Raw genomic sequence first — 18,556 nt, 5'->3', positions numbered from 1 at the left:
AAACAGCGGAAAGCCATCCTCCAGATACGCTTACGTGATGAAGTGGAGATGTTTTTCTCTGTGGTCCCAGCAGCAGGATGGTACTTCTACAAAGTCCTCTCGTCAGCTTATTCTGAAATACTTACTTTACCTAAAGGAAAAATGGCTCTTCCATCAGCTCCCTGAGAGTTCTCTTGGTGGCATTCCTTCTTCCTATAGAGGATTAAATCTGTGTTTTTCAACTCAATAACTTTCCAATTTCTTAAAAAAAAAACAAAAAAAACCCCATACTCTTTCCACCTATGAAACCCCATGCCTCCATAAGATCTAAATGTAGTTTTGTCAGCATTAATGGGTCCACCTTTTGAACCTAGGGCTGCTTGTTCATTTTTTGTATCTCCTATCTACTTAACCTTTATTCTGAAGCCTCAGTCTCATAAGGATGAAGAAAAAGCTCCATGCTTTGGACTGCCACAGGGTGTTCGCCAGTTACCTGGGCAGGACTAAAGCAGTAATGTCCCCATAGCTGTTCATTTCCTTTGCTGATACAATGAAGGGGCAACCTTTCTCTGTGCGGAGAATATCTTCTGGATCTCATCCTGCATACTGCTATGACATTACCAAGGTTGTTCCACCTGAGAGAATTTTAGCTCCAAGAGCACAAGCAGCATTAGCTTAGCTGCATTCCTGTGTCAGATGCCCATCGGTGACACTTGGAGGGATTCAGCTTGGTCATTGGTACATACTTTAACTGAGCTTTAAGCTGTCTCCCAAACCTCAAGAGATCATGATAGGTTTGGGAAAGTTGTGTTGCAATCCTTGTTCAGATAGACTCTGAAACCCTCCTCCATTCTGAACCATTTCTGTCTCCCGAAAAGGAATGGACACATGCAATCACTTGAAACAAAAATTGTTACTAACTTGTTCCTTAACTGTTTGAGATGTGTTGCATGTTTCCATTCTACGACTCACCCTTCTTCCCCTCTACGCTGGAGTCTCAGCATACTGGATTCTGGTGTGAAGGAACTTAAGGGATGGTCAGAGTGGCTCTGCCCTTTATACCATTGGCTGTCAGCACAAGCATGCAGTGGGTTGTGTGCTGCCCCAACGGGTAGCGCTGGGAAAATCTCTGGCTTTAGTGCACTGGTTGTGTGCACACCTGAAATGGAATGGATGTGTGCAACGTATCTCAAAGGACAACAGTTACAGAACAGGTAAGAAACCATCTTTTCTGTTGCTTCTTTTTAAAAGACATATAAATGATGTCAGCATCCATTTCACAGCTCAAGACTAGAGATGATGATGAGCCACAATGATGAAAAATGAGATCATTTAGCTATCATTAACAACATCTTTTCTGAAGAATTTGACTTTTTCTCCTTCCCTCCTGCCCTGCACAATGGCTTCATGTCACCAAGGGTATTCGACTGAGAAGACTGTACTGAGCTGCTTTCTTCCTGCTAGCTTGATGAGGCCTTCATCAATCAAAATACCATTGTCAAAAATTCTTTTTGGCTTGCTATTTAAAGAAAGATGTTTGAAAAATCTCACCTTTTCTTGTGACTTCATTTGTGAGCTTTTCTGATGGAATAGTTTGGGTTTCTTTTGGCCTTTATCTTAAGTGCTTCCTCTTTCTCTTCACAATACAAATTCATTGCCTTCTTCATCAATTAGAAAGCTTGACTGGATATAACTCAAAGTTAAATAGTATTAGCAGCAATCCATGTGTTGGCCTCTCCTTGCCCAGTGAGCAAAACTGACAAAAAGTCCCCCATTTGAACCTTTCTTGGGTTTAAACCAGTAAAGTAGGCGTTGCTGACTCTGTCTGAATGTTACGTTAGGTCTTTAGCTGCTTCTGTAAACTGGCTTTAAGCAAAGCTTTAGGGGAGTGTGTTTTGCCTACCCACTTTCAGATGTAACTAGATTTCACTGGTCTCTTGGATCAGCCCAACCCTCCTCTGTTAATTTTTGTTCCCTAAAAATTGGTAATGACCATAACAGCATATTTCCATTAAACTGTTCGGCACCAGTAGTTTTGTAGTAATTAACTTATACTTGCCTCTTTGAATATGTTTGGACTATTAGAAGATCTTGACAGCAAGAATGGTGAAATTCCTTTTTTCTTCAGATTGTGTCTAAAATTAGTAGTATAACAAATGATCACTACTTGTAATTGAGGGCAGGTTTACAATATGGCCCTATAGCGGTATAACTGCATTGCTCAGGGGTGTGAAAAATCCTGAAGCAGAACACCCCTGAACGACAGTTATACTGCTCAATCCCCACTTCTCCCCCACCCTCCCGTGTAGACAGTGCTACTGCACTACTACTAACTACTGCTTCCCGAGAAGGTGGATTAACTACACCAACAGAAGCTGTCCCTTTGGCGGCGTAGTGTATTCATTAAAGCGCTACAGCGGCTGCTGTAGGTTTATACGTGAAGACAATCTCTCAGTCTTGTAATACGGGTTGTAGTATGGCATGGAAGTTAAGTATGAGCTTGTAACTTATATAGTATCTGGTCAGTTTGAATTTATATATAAAAAACATGTTTATATAATTGATTCAGTACTTACAGATCATTATTTTTTCCTCATGCCAGACATTGTATAATGTGAGAGCTCAGATTTTTCCACCGTTGGGGGCAGAGTATTGTAAAACAGGCTCACTCTGCTCTTTGGAGGTGTCAATCACCCGACTCTCTGACCTCTTAGATGTGGATAAAGATGAAGCATTAACAGAATCAGATGGATACTGCACGACGAAACTTATGTATGAAGGTAGGAATAATGACTTTTTTTTCTCCTGTAATTTTTGAGAAATTAATGCAATTCTCATTATTGGTTTTGCTTCTGTCTTGATACTGATATCCGCCATCCTTTCTAATGATCATAATGCAGTCTTGTAGACAAGGTTGGATATTAAAACGTTTGTCATTTGTCTGTCTTAAAATAAAAACTAACATAAAAACAGGTTAGAGCATAATTTACTTTTCAAAAATTGTTTCAGTATGGGCAGATATTTGCTTGAGCCTTGAGTAGGCAACAACGTAGGGAATAGATATTTAAAGCTCCCCTAATGCAATTTTCTCACTTCAGTCTCACTCCATCTGTCCCCATGCACTTCTAGTTTCCTTCCTTCCCTGAACTGTAATTAAGGATAAGATTTTTGTCACTGAGATCAGATTCCATGACTTTCAGAGACCTCTGTGACATTATCCTCTTCAACTTCAGCCCTGGGGTAGTGCGCCTCCCTCTCCTCCCCCCCCCCTCCCCCCCCCCCACACACACACAGTTCTCTGCCGCTGCTGGGAGTGGGGCCCGGAGCTCTCAGCCGCTGTGGGCAGGCCCTGGGCACAGCTCTCAGCCACCACAGGGGGGCCTGCAGCTCTCTATCCAGCACATGTAGGTCAATGAGTCTCAAGGCCTTCCTGCCTAGTGATGACTCTGCCACACCTGCCTTCTCTGCGGGCCCACTCCTTAATTTCTGCTTGGCCCAGGGAGTCTAACCAGGGCCCTGGGTAACATGGACAACACAAAAGTCACACATCTCCTAAAAGTAGGGGTTACAGCACTTTGTTCATTTTTGTTTGCTGCTGTTTTCTTAATTTTGCCACTTTATTTGAAATAAGACTAAGTGCTGAGCAGAGCAGTACCCTAAAACTTTACATGAAAATGGAGGCAAGATGTTTTATACATCATTCGATGTACCTGTTGATTTTGAGAGGGTAGCTGTGATAAGCATCTTGAAAGTACAACTTATCAGCACAAATGAGGCATTAAAAGTGGTTGAAGATAGAAATTTTTAAAAAGCAGAAAACTGTTACTGTTCTTAATACCAAGAGTGAGAAGCAGATTTGAGAGAAATGAAATGTTCAAATTAACAGAAGACTTCTCTGCTGCAAATATCCCCCTGCCTGCCCTTGACAATCCAAAACTGATGGTTTTTAGAGAGCAAAGTAGGTGTTCTACCAAGTGCAGATCAACTTAGAAAGTTTTAGCTACCCAAAGAGTTTGACTGTTACACTGAAGAATTAAAGGAAAAGTTGCACACCTGTAAAGGAATTGTCATTGAGCAGATGAAACTACCAGTGCTGAAGACAGGTATGTGTTTAACATTCTTGCCATCCCCATCCCAACAAGCAGTGAAAATGCAAGTACTTCAGATGCAGCTAATCACAAGCTGGATATATTTTTGTTAGTGTGAAGTTTTGGAAGCAGTCAATTTTAAAACAGTTAGCAATGCAATATGGGAAAATGAAAACTTTGCAATACCATTTGATCGCATCTCTGCATTTGTGACTGATAATGCCACATACATGGGGAAAGCTTGGGATCGAGGTTTGAAACCTTTGTTTTTAAATTCTGTACACCTTATGTGTATGGCATGTTTGCTTAACCTTGTGGATGATCTATGGAGGAAGATACTTTTGAGACTAAATTATTTAGTTGTGGCTGTAAAACATGCTTTCACTACCTGCCCTGCCAGAAAAGCCTGGTTCCGTATATTTCTAATGGAAACAGGGAAAAGTCCTTCCATCCCACCGACCTCAGTAATAAACAGATGGAACAGCTGGTTCAGTGTAGCCTTTATCACATGGAACACACTAAAGATTGTTTAATTTTTTTAGTGAGGAGAATGGTTGTAGCAGTAGTTGAAGTGTTAAAGAGATTGTGGATCTTTGCCTATCCACAGCAGTTATTGAAGAACTCCAGGCTGTAAAAGAGTTTGCACCCCGAATCATAAACACGCTTACAGCTATGAAAGCCCACAGTTTGCGCTCATCAAGTCTCAAATGACGTGTGTGATCTTGTGATGTGGGCAGAGAGCTGCTCTGAAACTTGCTGACCACCAACAGCAAAAATGGCACTCTTGGAAAGCTCAAAAAAATGGTCCTACTTGGACACTGACTCAACCTCCTGCTTTTGCCAATCTGCTGCCACTTTCTTCAGTACATGCAGTGTATTGGAGCCAAATCAAACAAAACATGTTGACATTCATGAGACCACAGTATTTGAAAATATGCCATTGTTTGATGACAACGTTCCAGCCTAGAGAGAATATTGGGCTTACTGCAGAGCAGTGCAAGAATTGAAGAATGAGGACGTTTGGAGGGATAGCTCAGTGGTTTGAGCATTGGCCTGCTAAACCCAGGGTTGTGAGTTCAATCCTGGAGGGGGCCATTTAGGGATCTGGGACAAAAATTGGGGATTGGTCCTGCTTCAAGCAGGGGGTTGGACTAGATGACCTCCTGAGGTCCCTTCCAACCCTAACCTTCTATGATTCTATGATTCTAGTTCTGGAGAAGCATGATGGCCAGATTTCCAGCTCTGCTTAGCAGTACCAGTCAACAGCATAGACCCCGAAAATGCCATCTCATCTTATAAAAAATGTGCTTGGGGACAACAGACACTGCATAAAGAATAACAATCTGTCTATGTATAACTTGTTATGTCAGAATTGCAACAGTGTGAAATAGGGTCTTGAAAAAGAATGTTATTTTTGTTCTGTAGTTTTTGTGTTTGAAAAATGATTTCACAATATGCATATAGAATCTCGAAATAGTTTACAATGTCAACAAGCGAAAGCTATTGCATCAATGTTGCTTGTCTCATGTAAATGTTACACAGTAATATTTTGTTAAATATTACACATTTTTTATGACCACACCATGATTTTGTTCATTTTTGCCATGACTGTTCCATGAATCTTGCCTAATTTTACCACGACACAATCTTATCCATACCTATAATACATTTAATGTAAATAAAAATAAAGTAAACCAAGCAAAATCCCTACCCTGTTTAGGGAGGGGTGGGGGGGGGGAAGAGGGAACCTGAAACAAAAGCAGATATCGTAGAACTAATATGACTCTGAAAAATCACTCTGCTTTTATGAGAGATCCCTTTCCCCTACCCTGTGTCTATTTAAATTGCAAGCTGTTTGGGATAGGACTATCTTACTCAGTATGGTCATTGGCACAATAGGGCTATGGGGTCCCTGGGCACTGCTGCAAAACAAAACAAAAATACTTTAAATGTATGTAGAAACATAACTAATTTCTTTTCAGAAATTTTTTCATTTCATAGCATTTTCTCTCTACTCTTTTTCAGTTGTTGACAACAGTAGTAACTGGGCAGTCTGTGGAAAAAGCTCAGGGGTAATATCTATGCCTGTAGCAGCTCAAGCAACTCACAAAGTGCACATGGAAGTGATGCCACTTTTTGCTGGATACCTCCCCTTTCCTGATGTCAAACTATTTAAATACCTCCCTCATCATTCTGCTCACTCCATGCAACTTGATGCTGGTAAGGCTGTCTTGAATATGTGACCACATAGAAAACCTGGTTTATAGAAATGGCACTCTATTTCTTTGTCCTGTTTTTAAAGCAGAACAAAGCTCAAAGTAATGAAACCCATTCTTGATGTAATTCTGTTCCAGATTCATTGTTTTTGTTACTTTTCATTGACAGCTGTTTGTCATTTTCAAAACAGGGCACTGCTTTAATGAGAATAAAAGTGAGAGATTACTTCAAACTTTAAATTCTGAGTATAGCTTTAGTCTGTAACAAGGAACACTAACCAGAAAATATTGTTTTTTTTTTTAATTTTATGTAACCTTTAAGATTGTTCAATATTTTAGGCGTTGACTATCATGGAGTTAAAATGCATCATCATTACAAATTAACAAACTCAGGGAGTTAGTAGGTAAGATGCCATGGGAAGCAAGTCTAGGGAGAAAAACTGTTCAAGAGAGTTGGCAGTTTTTCAGAGACACTATTAAGGACACAAGCAAACTATCTCACTGCCTAGGAAAGATAGGAAGTATGGCAAGAAACCGCACTGGATTAACCAGGAGATTTTTAATGATTTGAAATTCAAGAGTCCTACAAAAAGTAGAAACTAGGTCAAATTACAAAGGAGGAATATAAAAAACACAAGTATGTAGGGACAAAATTAGAAAGGCCAATGCACAAAATGAGATCAAACTAGCTAGAGACTTAAAGGGTAACAAGAAAACATTCTACAAAAACATTAGAAGCAAGAGGAAGACCAAAGACAGGGTAGGCCTATTACTCAGTGCGGGGGATGGGGGAACGATAACAGAAAATGTGGAAATGGCAGAAGTGCTAAATGACTTTTTTTGTTTTGGTTTTCACCAAAAAGGTTAGGGACGTCCAATCACTACTAGCCTCTGTTTGCCAGAAGCTGGGAATGGGCGACAGGATGGATCACTTGATGATTACCTGTTCTGTTCATTCCCTCTGAAGCACCTGGCATTGGCCACAGTCCGAAGACAGGGTATTGGGCTAAATGGACCTTTGGTCTGACCGAGTATGGCCATTCTTATGTCTAACATTGATCATTTTACTGGCATTCACTGAGTCTAAAATAGGGAAAGAATAAGTCAAGAATTACTTAGATAAGTTAGATGTCTTCGAGTCACCAGGGTCTGATGAAATACATCCTAGAATACTCAAGGAGCTGACTGAGGAGATACCTGAGCCATTAGCGATGATCTTTGAAAAGTCATGGAAGACAGGAGAGATTCCAGAGGACTGGAAAATGGCAAATATAGTGCCCATCTATAAAAGAGGAAATAAGGACAACGCAGGAATTACAGACCAGTCAGCTTAACTTCAGTCCCCGGGAAAATAATGGAGCAAATAACTTTAAGCAATCAATTTGCAAACACCTAGAAGATAAGGTGATAAGTAACAGTCAGCATGGATTTGTCAAGAACAAAGTGTCAAACCTAATAGCTTTTTTTTGACAGGGTAACAAGCCTTGTGGAAAGCGGGGAAGCAATAGACTTAATATATCTTGACTTTAGTAAGGCTTTTGATACTGTCTCGCATGACCTTCTCATAAAGAAATGAGGGAAATACAACCTATATGGAACTACTATAAGGTGGGTTCATAACTGGTTGGAAAACTGTTCCCAGAGAGTAGTTATCAGTGATTGACAGTCAAGTTGGAAGGGCATATCGAGTGGGGCCTGGAAGGATCAGTTCTGGGTCTGGTTCTGTTCAATATCTTCATCAGTGATTTAGATAATGGCATAGAGAGTATGCTTATAAAGTTTGCAGACAATAACAAGCTAGGAGGATGGGATTAAATTCAAAATGATCTGGACAAACTGGAGAAATGGTCTGAAGTTGGGCTGTCAAGCTATTAAAAAAAAAAATCATACTTCCGCTGTTAAGCAATAATAGAATGCCATTTATTTAAAGATTTTTGGATGTTTTCTACTTTTTCAAATATGATTTAAATTACAACACAGAATACAAAGTGTACAGTGCTCACTTTATATTGATTTTTATTACAAATATTTGCACTTTAAAAAACAAAAGAAATAGTATTTTTTCAGTTCACCTAATACAAGTACTGAAGTGCAATCTTTATCGTAAAAGTTGAACTTACAAATATAGAATTATGTACAAAAAACGCTGCGTTCAAAAATAAAACCAATATAAAATTTTAGTCTACGAGTCCACTCAGTCCTCCTTCTTGCTCAGCCAATCGCTCAAAGAAGTTTGTGTACATTTATCAGAGATAATGCTGCCCACTTCTTGTTTACAATCTCACCTGAAAGTGAGAACAGGTGTTCAAGTGGCACTATTGTAGCCAGCGTTGCAAGATATTTGTGTCAGGTGTGCTAAAGTTTCATATGTCCCTTCATGCTTCAACCACCATTCCAGAGGACATGTGTCCATGCTGATGATGGGTTCTGCTCAATAACAATCCAAAGCAGTGTGGATGGACGCATGTTCATTTTCATCATCTGAGTCAGATGCCACCAGCAGAAAGTTGATTTTCTTTTTTGGTGTTTCGGGTTCTGTAGTTTCCACATCAGAGTGCTGCTCTTTTAAGACTTCTGAAAGCATGCTCCACACCTCATCCCTCTCAGATTTTGGAAGGCACTTCAGATTCTTAAACCTTGGGGCGAGTGCTGTAGCTATCTTTAGAAATCTCACATTGGTACCACCTTTGCATTTTGTCACATCTTCAGTGAAAGCATTCTTAAAACGAACAACATATACTGGGTCATTATCCGAGACTGCTGTAACATGAAATGTGGCAGAATGTGGGTAAAACCACAGAGCAGGAGACAAATTTTCTCCCAAGGAGTTCAGTCACAAATTTAATAAACGCATTACTTTTTTAATGAGCGTCATCAGCCGGGAAGTTTGTCCTCTGAAATGGTGGCCGAAGCATGAAGGGGCATACAAATGTTTAGCATATCTGGCATGTAAAGTACCTTGGAATGCTAGCTACAAAAGTTCCATGCAAACGCCTGTGTTCGCTTTCAGTTGACATAGTAAATAAGAAGCAGGCAGCATTAATTCCAGTAAATGTAAACAAATTTGTTTCTTAGCGATCGGCTGAACAAGAAGTAGAACTGAGTGCACTTGACAGGTTTCAGAGTAACAGCCGTGTTAGTCTGTATTCGCAAAAAGGAAAGGAGTACTTGTGGCACCTTAGAGACTAACCAATTTATTTGAGCATGAGCTTTCGTGAGCTACAGCTCACTTCATCGGATGCATACCGTGGAAACTGCAGCAGACTTTATATACACACAGAGATCATAAAACAATACCTCCTCCCACCCCACTGTCCTGCTGGTAATAGCTTATCTAAAGTGATCATCAAGTTGGGCCATTTCCAGCACAAATCCAGGTTTTCTCACCCTCCACCCCCCACTCCCCCTCCCAAACTCACTCTCCTGCTGGTAATAGCCCATCCAAAGTGACAACTCTCTACACAATGTGCATGATAATCAAGGTGGGCCATTTCCAGCACAAATCCAGGTTCTCTCACCCCCCTCCAGAAAACACACACAAACTCACTCTCCTGCTGGCAATAGCTCATCCAAACTGACCACTCTCCAAGTTTAAATCCAAGTTTAACCAGAACATCGGGGGGGGGGGGGGGGGTAGGAAAAAAACAAGGGGAAATAGGCTACCTTGCATAATGACTTAGCCACTCCCAGTCTCTATTTAAGCCTAAATTAATAGTATCCAATTTGCAAATGAATTCCAATTCAGCAGTTTCTCGCTGGAGTCTGGATTTGAAGTTTTTTTGTTTTAAGATAGCGACCTTCATGTCTGTGATTGCGTGACCAGAGAGATTGAAGTGTTCTCCGACTGGTTTATGAATGTTATAATTCATGACATCTGATTTGTGTCCATTTATTCTTTTACGTAGAGACTGTCCAGTTTGACCAATGTAAATGGCAGAGGGGCATTGCTGGCACATGATGGCATATATCACATTGGTGGATGTGCAGGTGAACGAGCCTCTGATAGTGTGGCTGATGTTATTAGGCCCTGTGATGGTGTCCCCTGAATAGATGTGGGCACAGTTGGCAACGGGTTTTGTTGCAAGGATAAGTTCCTGGGTTAGTGGTTCTGTTGTGTGGTATGTGGTTGTTGGTGAGTATTTGCTTCAGGTTGCGGGGCTGTCTGTAGGCAAGGACTGGCCTGTCTCCCAAGATTTGTGAGAGTGTTGGGTCATCCTTTAGGATAGGTTGTAGATCCTTAATAATGCGTTGGAGGGGTTTTAGTTGGGGGCTGAAGGTGACGATGGCTAGTGGCGGCCTAATAACATCAGCCACACTATCAGAGGCTCGTTCACCTGCACATCCACCAATGTGATATATGCCATCATGTGCCAGCAATGCCCCTCTGCCATGTACATTGGTCAAACTGGACAGTCTCTACGTAAAAGAATAAATGGACACAAATCAGATGTCAAGAATTATAACATTCATAAACCAGTCGGAGAACACTTCAATCTCTCCGGTCACGCAATCACAGACATGAAGGTCGCTATCTTAAAACAAAAAAACTTCAAATCCAGACTCCAGCGAGAAACTGCTGAATTGGAATTCATTTGCAAATTGGATACTATTAATTTAGGCTTAAATAGAGACTGGGAGTGGCTAAGTCATTATGCAAGGTAGCCTATTTCCCCTTGTTTTTTCCTACCCCCCCCCCCCCCCCCCCCCAATGTTCTGGTTTAACTTGGATTTAAACTTGGAGAGTGGTCAGTTTGGATGAGCTATTGCCAGCAGGAGAGTGAGTTTGTGTGTGTTTTCTGGAGGGGGGTGAGAGAACCTGGATTTGTGCAGGAAATGGCCCACCTTGATTATCATGCACATTGTGTAGAGAGTTGTCACTTTGGATGGGCTATTACCAGCAGGAGAGTGAGTTTGTGTGTGGGGGGGGGGGGCGGGGGGTGGAGGGTGAGAAAACCTGGATTTGTGCTGGAAATGGCCCAACTTGATTATCATGCACATTTGTAGGGAGAGTGGTCACTTTGGATGAGCTATTACCAGCAGGATAGTGAGTTTGTGTCTGTGTTTTCTGGAGGGGGGTGAGGGGGTGAGAGAACCTGGATTTGTGCAGGAAATGGCCCACCTTGATTATCATGCACATTGTGTAGAGAGTTGTCACTTTGGATGGGCTATTACCAGCAGGAGAGTGAGTTTGTGTGTGTGTGGGGGGGGGGGGGTGGAGGGTGAGAAAACCTGGATTTGTGCTGGAAATGGCCCAACTTGATGATCACTTTAGATAAGCTATTACCCGCAGGACAGTGGGGTGGGAGGAGGTATTGTTTTATGATCTCTGTGTGTATATAAAGTCTGCTGCAGTTTCCACGGTATGCATCCGATGAAGTGAGCTGTAGCTCACGAAAGCTCATGCTCAAATAAATTGGTTAGTCTCTAAGGTGCCACAAGTACTCCTTTTCTTTTTTCTGAGTGCACTTGTAGGCTCTAAAGTTTTACATTGTTTTGTTTTTGAGTGCAGTTATGTAACAAAAAAAATCTACATTTGTAAATTGCACTTTCACAACAGATTGCACTACAGTACTTGTGTGAGGTGAATTGAAAAATACTATTTCTTTATTTTTACAGTGCGAATATTTGTAATAAAAATATAAAGTGAGCACCATACACTTTGTGTTCTGTGTTGTAATTGAAATCAATATAATTGATGTAGAAAAACATCTAAAATATTTAATACATTTCAATTGGTATTCTATTGTTTAACAGCATGACTAGAAATGTGATTAATTTTTTAAATCACGATTATTTTTTTTTGAGTTAATTGCATGAGTTAACTGAATAATCGACAGCCCTAGTCTGAAGTAAATAGGATGAAATTCAATAAGGACAAATGCAAAGTACTCTACTCTAGGAAGGAACAATAAGTTACACACACGTACATACGTAAATGACTGCCTAGCATGTAGGACTGCAGAATGGGCACTATGGGTCATAGAAGATCATAAGCTAAATATGAGTTAACAGTGTAACACTATTGCAAAAAAAGCAGACCTCATTCTGGGATATATTAGCAGGGGTGTTGTAAGCAAGACATGAGAAGTAATTCTTCCGCTCTTCTGATTAGGTCTCAACTGTAATATTGTGTCCAGTTCTGGGCGCCACATTTCAGGAAAAATGTGGACAAATTGGAAAGTCCAGAGAAAAGCAACAAATACGATTAAAGGTCTAGAAAACAAAACCTATGAGGGAAAATTAGGTTTGTTTAGTGTGGAGAAGAGAAGACTGAGAGGAGACACAAGTTTTCAAGTGCATAAAAGGTTGTTACAAAGAGGAGGGAGAAAAATTGTTCTTAATCTCTGAGGATATGACAAGAAACAATGGGCTTAAATTGCAGCAAGGGTGGTTTAGGTTGGACATTAGGGAAAACTTCCTGACTGTCCGGGTGCACTGGAATAAATTGCCTAGTGAGGTTGTTGGATTGCAATCCATGGAGATTTTTAAGAGCAGGTTAGACAAACACCTGTTAGGGTATTATCTGTCTAGATAATACTTTGTCCTGGCATGAGTGCAGGGGACTGAACTAGATGATTTATCGAGGTCCCTTCCAGTCCTATGATTCTATAACGGTACTTGAATGTTGAAATCCTAGGATGTTGGCTTGCAAGCAGACTACAGGCACATGGAAAACACTTACATTCACTCTTATCTGAATTAGCCTTTTTCTGAAATTTCTCCCAGTGGGTGAAGCATTAGTGTAGACAAGTTACTGGCAGTCCCTGGCATATAGACCAGCTCTGAGGAGGTGTAGAACTTTCTAGTTAAAACACCAGGGCCTTCTGGAGCCTTCTGTAATCTAGCACTTCCACCATTTTTTTCACAATAGTGAAGCTGCACCTGTGATGGCAATAGTGAAAAACCTAAAATAAAATCTGTATAGCCTGTATGGCCAGAGAGGGTGACAAGCGGTCATGATTGTTGCTAGGATGGTCAAGTCTTTGTTTTGTCCTCACCAATGAGTAGTAACGCCAGTGCTGCAGTGCAGTCAAACCACAACATTTTAATTAAGTTATTTTATTAATTCATTTCATAGAATGGTTGGTTGTTTTTTTTAACAGACAGTTGGATTGAAAATGATAACCTCTCTGTGGACAAGAATATGGATGATCAGGCTGACAACAGTAGCATAAAGAGTAGAGGCAGTTTGCATTCGGCAGCCAGCGGGGAACATAAAGGTCTGCCAATGCCCCGTCTACAATCCTTTTCACCTGGTCAGGTCTTCAACTCCAGCATGAGCATGCAAATCCTTGTCATTCCCACCAAGGATGACCATGTTCTGGAAGTCAATATCACATGATGACTAAATATAAATAAACAAGGAAAACAAAAACCATTAGAGACTTGATATGAATGCACTTTAATAGATCATAACCTGATTATTGTCCATTGTAACATTCTGATTTAAATCAGACCTATGGCAACTCAACGCTGATTGGCCATGGAAGCATCAAACAATTTGATCAATTTAAATATACAGTGGAGGTTGTGTCAACTAGTTTATATTGCTACTTTAGTATGTTTTGTGTAAAATGATTTTCTGTTTTTCCCTTCAATCGCATCCTGCTGGTAAAGTCAAGATGCTTGCTGCAGTTGGTCTGTTATTTATGTTACTGGAGTATCCTCCAGATCTGCTGTTTTCTTTTAAAGTAGTCTGATTTCTGTTCACACAAATGTTTCAGGTTGACATACAGTAAGCCTTGCAATGTGGCTATTAATGACTCAAATGTGTGCCTTTCTAGTCACACGACTGTCTGGTTTCCTGGACCAGGGTAGCTTTCTAGATTTCTAAAGAATAGGGTGAGTGATTCTGAATCCCACAGCATCTAGAAGAGTTTAAAAATTATATATATATTTTTCCTGAAGACTTGCTTAACCTCTTCAGTGCCTTGGGACATATGAATTATTTGCCCATATAAGCCCCTTTGAATCATACCAAAACATTCATTTAAGTCAGACCTTTTAAAAGGCGTGGCCCTTGATATGAACAATAGCATGGCATGTAAGTGGTTAAGTTTGGAATAAATGTTCATGGGATCATCATTTTCCCCCAGAGATATTTAAGTAATGAGAAGCAAGTAGCATTAGACCAGCTAAGTAACTTTTTTTATTAAATACTAGCTCATTTTTTAAAAACCAAAGTCTGTTCCTTCTGACTCCCTGGCCCTAATTAGTGTTTACTGTTATGGACTCTGGAGCGATATATATTTTTGCACCTTAATCCTAGTTTTCTGAAAGTAAATGTCACTTAAAGATTACTTTACTCTTTCCATTCTCATTACGGGGAAGGATTAAGGTCCTAGAACTGAACCTCTTCTGGTCCAGCAAACTGCAGTCATACCCTACCAACTGATTATTTTTCAGTTGTAAATTTTATTGTATATATGGTTGATTATTTAAACAAAAGTCTAAACTAACTGATGTCTGTGTATAAGTTGCACCAAAAATCAAGGAAAAAATAAATGTGTGTTTTTATTGGTGTGAAAGTCACAGCTTGTAAATAAGTGTGGTGTTTTAAACCTTTTCCAGTTCTCAAAAGCTCTGTATTTTTGTATATATGTATTTCACGGAAATTCACTGGTAAAGTCTTTGGGAGGGGAAAAAAAATCAGTGTGAACTGATACACGATTCCAGCAGATATGTGGCCTCTTGGTGAAAAACCTGTACAATACGAATCTTAAAGGAATAATAAGAATCCTCTGCAGTTGTTTCCGTAGGTTCTTAATATTTAAGTATAGAGGAACACAGAACAAAGAAAAATCCAAATATTTAAACTATCTTCAGTCTGATTTTTTTTATCTTGCAGTGTTCAGGGTTTTTTTACTTGTTCATGACTCCTTTTCTTATGCTTTGAAATTCACTCAGACTTGGATGATGCAATCATCAGTTTATTGGGGTTTTTTGTTCTTTAGCTAGGAAAAGGTAAGTAACTTAAAGGTTTTCCATAAATCTGCCAAAAATATTTGATCTACAATTAATTGAATTTAAAATTAATAAAACTCATTCAATTTGCCACGTGAACTACAACCTTAAAGTGGTAGTTGCTCTGCTGATTTTTCCTTTCTTTAGCATCATGAACTTCTTTTGTAGTTTTCTGAGTAGCTACAGTCTATTGCATATATAAGAATCAAAAACATGTGGAGGAGGGATCAAGAAAAACAACCTGAGTGAACAGTCAGCTGTCCTAATTTTTGCTTCTCACTGAGGGAAAACAGGTTATACAGTCTGTATACACTGGGATCTCCCCTACACTACAAAATCAACCTGAATTGCCATCCTGCACTGACCTCTACTGAAGCAAGAGTGACTGTTGGAGTTCAAAAATGCATTCAGATAATGTAAGCTACTTGGTTTCTAATTGAGTTCCCAGGTAAAAACTTTATTTGCATTTAAGTGGTTGGTATTTTGTGTGCCGTTGTTTTAAAACAGGAAAATGTTTCAGTATAAATGTGACATCTAAACAATCAACTTTCATTCCAAAAACTACCACAAAGGCTAAGTCTAATTATTACTACTTAGAGGCAAGACTTCTGCGTATAGGATGGATGAAGTAGGTTGGTTTTCTACTTAGGAAAATTTGCAGATGTAGAATAATTGTGAAGCAAAGTGACAATGTGTGTAACTGAAGATACAGATTAGCTATATATACTTATCTGTCAAACATTGTAAATACTATCAAATGTAAAAAAGAGGTATAATTTTTGTGAATGTCACAGTTTTGTGTGACTGGAAAGATTATAACTCTTGTCGTTTCCTCCTGCTAATATGGAAATTGTTACACTTTAACGTGAGATTGTAACTTTCTACCTGCAGTTGTATAAAGTCCCATTGTCAAGGCACTCTACACAGGAAAATATCCCATACTAAATATTTGTCAATAAAAATAAACATATAAAAGAGAAATGAGGATAGGATCTCCTGATAAACTATTCCTCATTTTTTCTTTTGTTTTTAAACTCAGGTTATGTGAAAGTAAGTGAAGAAATAAAACCATCCTCTTTGAAAGGGAATGGAAAAGAAATTGGAGAATGAGTAAACATCTTGTATTAATCTAAATATTTTACTTAGACCAAGGTTGCTAAAATATAATTAGATGTGCTAGTACAAAGCCTTGTCTTTATTCCATCTTCTTTCTGTGAAGGAATGCCCTTTCTTTGTGGAATTTATACTTAGACTATTTTAATCCAGATAAAACCCAAAGTATCATTTAGTATGGATGGCTGCTGGGATTCTTTGACTGGAAAAGGTGACAAGTTAGTGACTTTGACACTGCGGGTATTATGATTAATTCCATTTTCTTGGTTTACTATTAAATCATTTTTCACATTGTTCTGTAATATATATATATTGTTAGACTAAACACAAATTGTATTAAGATTGTTTAATGAAAATGTAAGCATTATAATTCTAAAAATATACATGTTTTAAAAAGAAATCCAGATTCTCTGTTGTGATTTCTCACACTTTTGCACTTTAAATAGCAAAGTAATTATAAATCCATTTATGACTATTTCTATTCAGAATGTATACTTTCCTTCCTCTGATTGGGTTGAAGTAGATTAATATTTTTCCTTTAAGGAAGTCTTAGTTAAATTTAAATGGGAGGTATTTGAAGCATAACTGTTACAGAAACACAACACTGGAGAATAGGATTCTCCATACATGGGACTCCAATCAGTTATTGCTTTTGCAAGGCAGAAACCCAAGTCTGGAATCTGGGCTGCTGCTTCTCATGTTTCAGGCAACTCCACTGCTAGTATTGAATTGCTAGTCTTTCGGTGCTCATTTAGAGCCCCTTTTACTGCAATGTGTAGTCACTATAGAACAGGCCTGATGCCATCTGCTCCATGAGACCTTCACCATCACTTAAGGAAGGAGAGAAGACTTTAAAAGATACAGACTCTCTCCCCAACCGGCCAGTGGCCAGGTAACCTGTTCTCTGTGGGAGGGGTGGATAAGGTACAGACTCAAAGGCGAGCACAGTGATGTATATAGGAGAGACCAGGCAATTGCTGTATTGATTTAATTTAATCCTGCTTTAGGAATACTTGTAGATTTCCTGAGCCAGCAGAGTTTTCATATGGTGAGATAAGTCCATCTCTGTTTTGCCTGGGGGTACCATGGTCAATTATCAGAAAGGGATCTCGCTTTTAGTATGGTGAAGGTCTCCACCATACTTTTGAACATGCTTTTACTTCAAATCACTTTAAACCAGAAGTTCTCAAACCGGGAGTTGGGACCCCTCAGGGGCGTTGCAAGGTTATTACATGGGGGGGTCCCCATGTGCTGTCAGCCTCCACCCCAAACCCTGCTTTGCCTCCAGCCTTTATAATGGTGTTACATTAAAAACACTTTTTAAATATATTTGTATAAGGGGGGGAGGTCGCACTCAAGGGCATGCTGTGTGAAAGGGGTCACCAGAAGAAAAGTCTGAGAACCCCTGCTTTAAACCATGAGGTGAGGGGGGAATGCAGTCTCTTGCCATTAGTGCCACAAGGTTCTGGAAAGCTCAGCTGGGATGCAAGAGTACTGAGAAGGCTAGTGTGTTGGCTGGACTGGACTTCATTTCCACTAAAGTGCTGGTGTTCTCTGTCATGGATTTGGGCAGATAAGGTTTGGAAAACAAGATCCTCTCTACACTGGGTTTCCTTACCATGAACATAGGGAGTAGACTGTCAGGGAAATTTTTACTCTTTTCCTTGGTGCTTTGACCTATATTGTCTCTTCTGGTGCATAATTTGAACTCTGGTGGGAGCAGGGCCTTAATTTTGTCTTTGATCATATCTAGACTAGGAAAACAGGTTAAGACATTTCCTAGTCTAGATATGGTCTTGCAGCCTGCTAAGCAAACCCCTCTCATGGGAACAGAGTGGGGCTGACCCGTGTCCCCCACGTAGCGATCTGTGCCACTGACGGGAGCACAACTGCACAGACACATCTACTAGACCAGTAGCCATGTTAAAAGACATTAGGATGCGTTGGCATGATTTGTCGTTGATCCATCCGTGCCAGCTGCTCCGCATTGCCCTGTGAACCTCTATGTGTTAAACTGATTTGTTGCGGTATTTTTCCGGCTGTCAGAGTTCAGCTGGCTAGTCTATTTAATTGCCCAGATCCTCTTTATTACCTTTTTAAAGTAACTACTCTACTCTTCCCCTTCTCCAGCCCTCTGCAACCTCTCCTCCCCCCCGTCCTCCCGGAGTTCTCCAAGGCAAGGGCGAAGGGGTCTGA

The 18,556-nt window shown here is 39.9% G+C and overlaps 1 protein-coding gene across 3 annotated transcripts in view; it reads left to right on the top strand.

The window, feature by feature from the left end:
* The window catches only part of TRAPPC10 (trafficking protein particle complex subunit 10), a 96,492-nt gene extending 79,732 nt beyond the window's left edge, over positions 1-16,760 (top strand). For all 3 annotated transcript variants that reach the window (XM_077817770.1, XM_077817780.1, XM_077817789.1), the window contains exons 21-23: positions 2,582-2,759; positions 6,093-6,287; positions 13,387-16,760. In XM_077817770.1, coding sequence (XP_077673896.1) covers positions 2,582-2,759; positions 6,093-6,287; positions 13,387-13,625 — 612 coding nt within the window. In that variant the 3' untranslated portion in view covers positions 13,626-16,760. The remainder of the gene's footprint in view (positions 1-2,581; positions 2,760-6,092; positions 6,288-13,386) is intronic.
* The last annotated feature ends 1,796 nt before the right edge of the window (positions 16,761-18,556 follow it).

The sequence above is a fragment of the Eretmochelys imbricata genome, chromosome 1 (genome assembly GCF_965152235.1).
Source record: "Eretmochelys imbricata isolate rEreImb1 chromosome 1, rEreImb1.hap1, whole genome shotgun sequence".
NCBI classification, from domain to species: domain Eukaryota; kingdom Metazoa; phylum Chordata; order Testudines; family Cheloniidae; genus Eretmochelys; species Eretmochelys imbricata.
This window is presented reverse-complemented; position numbering and strand designations above follow the sequence as displayed.